The 2,726-nt window shown below is 61.6% G+C and overlaps 1 protein-coding gene across 1 annotated transcript; it reads right to left on the bottom strand.

Annotated features, from left to right (window-relative positions):
• Positions 1-250: 250 nt before the first annotated feature.
• Positions 251-2,055, bottom strand: LOC139053043 (uncharacterized). Its single transcript, XM_070530177.1, has 2 exons — positions 1,386-2,055; positions 251-1,098 (listed from the first exon to the last, which is right to left on the bottom strand). The coding sequence occupies exons 1-2, from the start codon at positions 2,053-2,055 to the stop codon at positions 251-253; spliced, it is 1,518 nt and encodes a 505-aa protein (XP_070386278.1).
• Positions 2,056-2,726: the final 671 nt, after the last annotated feature.

Below are 2,726 nucleotides of genomic sequence, written 5' to 3'. Positions count from 1 at the left end.
GCGAGAACGCCCAGCCGGATGAGTGGAATCGGTACACGGAATGGCCGTGCATGACGCCTGCTCGCAGCCAGCAGCACTGTGGTAGCTGACGAAGCCCGGCAGATTGAGCTCTCCCGGGTGGACGTGGGTTTCTTGCAAAGCAAGCACGTCGCATCCGTCCGAAAGAGCCCCATCCGCCAGCTCTGGATGTCGGCGGCGCATTGAACGAACATTCCATTGAACAATGCGCGGCCGTTGCCCCACTGGTGTGCTAGCCATGCTGGATCAGGGTGTCATGCATTTCCAGTGCTGCCACACACATGTGGCGCGCTGGGGAGTCGGCAGGTACCGATTCCAAAAGTGCACGCAATGCCGACGCGAGCGTCGTTATGACGAGGTCACGTGCATCGGGTGTTGTCGTGCTGCGGGGTTGGGCGGAGCTGCTCTCGGCGGCTGGCTGCGGCGCTGTGTTGGCGGCCAGCACGTCACGGAATGATCGGCCCGGCTGAACCAGCGGCGATGGTCGAGGCTCGGGGTCGCGCTGTGCTGTGGTGGTGGCCGGCTGCTGATTCCGCGCGGCAGGGGCATTGCTCCTTGCGAGAACCAAGGCTTGTTTGCGCGTGATGCGCGGAACGGTTCTCGCGAGTATGCTCGCCACCCGCCGCTCGAGCTGCCAGTTGGGGCAGCGCGGCTCTGTCGACTCGTGCGGGCCTCGGCAGTTGATGCATCGCGTCCGCTTTGAAGTACAGGCGGTCGTCGCGTGCGACCCCGCGCACTGTAGACAGCGTGGCTCGCGGGAGCATGTCACCGTGGCGTGCCCGAAAAGCCCGCATCGACCGCACTGCAACGGCCGCGGCAGCTGCGGACGTACGCTGCGGCGCTGCTTGAAGAGGTGAACCTCTTCCGGCACGTCTCTCCCAGCGAATCGGAGTGTTGCCACATCGCCGCTCCGGGTGACGGCGAGTACGGGCACCCGGCTCTCGATCCCCTCAATGATAGAAGGTCCATCGATCGCCGGGTCCACGTTGAAGAGCGTGCCCGTGCAAGAGTCGGCGATGAGTGCCTTCGCCTTGACGGGCACGTCGCAAATCACCCGGACGGCGAGCAGCGCAGACAGGTCTGTGCCAGGCAGCGCGTCGACGGCCACGACGTTCCGTCGCAAGTTCGGCCGGACTCGATGCGCCCCGAAACGCCGGCCAGGAATGCGGCAATTGCATCGCGTGATGCCGCAAGGAAATGTGCCTTCCTCGCGAGCGGTCGGTACAGGACGGTTTCCCGTCCTTCACTGGTCGGTGCGGTGTCTTGTGCCGCAGCAGGGGCGCTTGAACGTACGCCGATTTTAGCGACGGTGGTGATGGTTACCGACCGCACGTTCCGGCGCTTACGCCGGCTGTTTTTTTTCCTACCCGGCTGCTTCGCGCCGGGGAGGAGAGGGTCCGCGGGTGGAGGCGGGGCATCGCCTTGCGTGTGCGCCGTGACGTGGCAGGGCGGCGCATGCGCCGTGGGGTCGCTCACGGGAGCGTCGCTCTCCGCCGCGCGCGTGCTCGCCTCGGTCTCGGCGTGGGCGCCTTCCGGTTCCGGGGGCTCGTGCGGCGTACGATGGGGCACGGCTTCCGCAGTTGGTTCAGCAGTAGCGGGGGTGCCGACCCTTTCTTCTTGGGCGGTGGGCGACGGGGAACGGCTGCTCGCCGAGTCCGTGGCCAGTGTCAGCTGGCTGTCCTCGCTGCTGCTCTCGCTGGTTGATGAGTAGGAGCAGGAAGGCGGGCAGCTGCTAGAGCGGCGCGAGCTGGCAGTCTCGTCGTCGCTCTCGCTGCCGGTGTTGTCTCCGCAGTCGTCGTCGTTGTGCGGGGCAGCACGGCCGCGTCGACGACGCTGTGTTGCGACTGGGGCAGTGTCCCTGCAGGTTCCCGAGCGTAAAAACCTCGGGGATGGGGCTGCAGCCTCGACAGGCTGCTCCTCGTTCTCGGCGGTGGCACAAAACTGCCGTCTCGCTTCCGCAAGAAGCAGTTTGAGCGCCGGCGAGTGCGCTGAGGTGGGGCCGCGTGGCCCCTGCACTGGGTTGTCGGAGACGGACATCCTCAGTGCAGTGGAAAGAAGCCCTGGACGAAGGTACCTCCGACTGCGTGTGCACCCTTGGGAGCCCTAAAAAGGGCTACGCTCGAAAGCGCGGTCGTAGGTGCAGCACACGGGCGGCATGGAGGTTGGTTGGTGAGTTCGATCGGAGACGTTCGAACAGGTCCGAGGTGCAGAAGGAACTCCGAGCGGAGGAGCTACCTACGGTCGCGTGCAGTTTTGCATAACGTTTCTTCGTTCTCTCTCTCTCTCTCTCCTTGGCATTACCCTCAAACTTGCTTTGAACACCACTAGACTGAGAAAGCTACGAGGACTACTCTCGTAATGGTGCATGCCAGCCCGCTGTTCAGGCGCTTTGAACCTGGCGTGATTTCTCTACCCGGCTCAATTACGGTATATCTTTCGGTGCGGGTTCTGTTGAATCGACAACCAGTGCCCTGCAGTGGCGTAGCCAGAAATTTTGTTCGGGGGGGGCTACGCCACTGGCCCAATGTATATATATATATATATATATATATATATATATATATATATATATATATATATATATATATATATATATATATATATATGTAGCTGCACGTTGCAGCTTAGCCTCCTACTAAAGAGGAAGCTTTAGCTCAGGTGCTCCTATTTAAGTACATGTAGAAGGGGAATTCGTTTTTCCCTGTAAC

This window comes from Dermacentor albipictus, unplaced genomic scaffold, assembly GCF_038994185.2.
Source record: "Dermacentor albipictus isolate Rhodes 1998 colony unplaced genomic scaffold, USDA_Dalb.pri_finalv2 scaffold_60, whole genome shotgun sequence".
In the NCBI taxonomy this organism is placed as follows: domain Eukaryota; kingdom Metazoa; phylum Arthropoda; class Arachnida; order Ixodida; family Ixodidae; genus Dermacentor; species Dermacentor albipictus.
This window is presented reverse-complemented; position numbering and strand designations above follow the sequence as displayed.

What these genes read in the sequence shown, in the direction of transcription:
- LOC139053043 (XM_070530177.1), bottom strand. Translation starts at nt 2,055, where the DNA reads ATGTCCGTCTCCGACAACCCAGTGCAGGGGCCACGCGGCCCCACCTCA. An exon ending in CCCCGGCGCGAAGCAGCCGG is followed by an intron (nt 1,099 to 1,385) that starts GTAGGAAAAAAA and finishes TGCCTGGCACAG; the next exon opens with ACCTGTCTGCGCTGCTCGCC.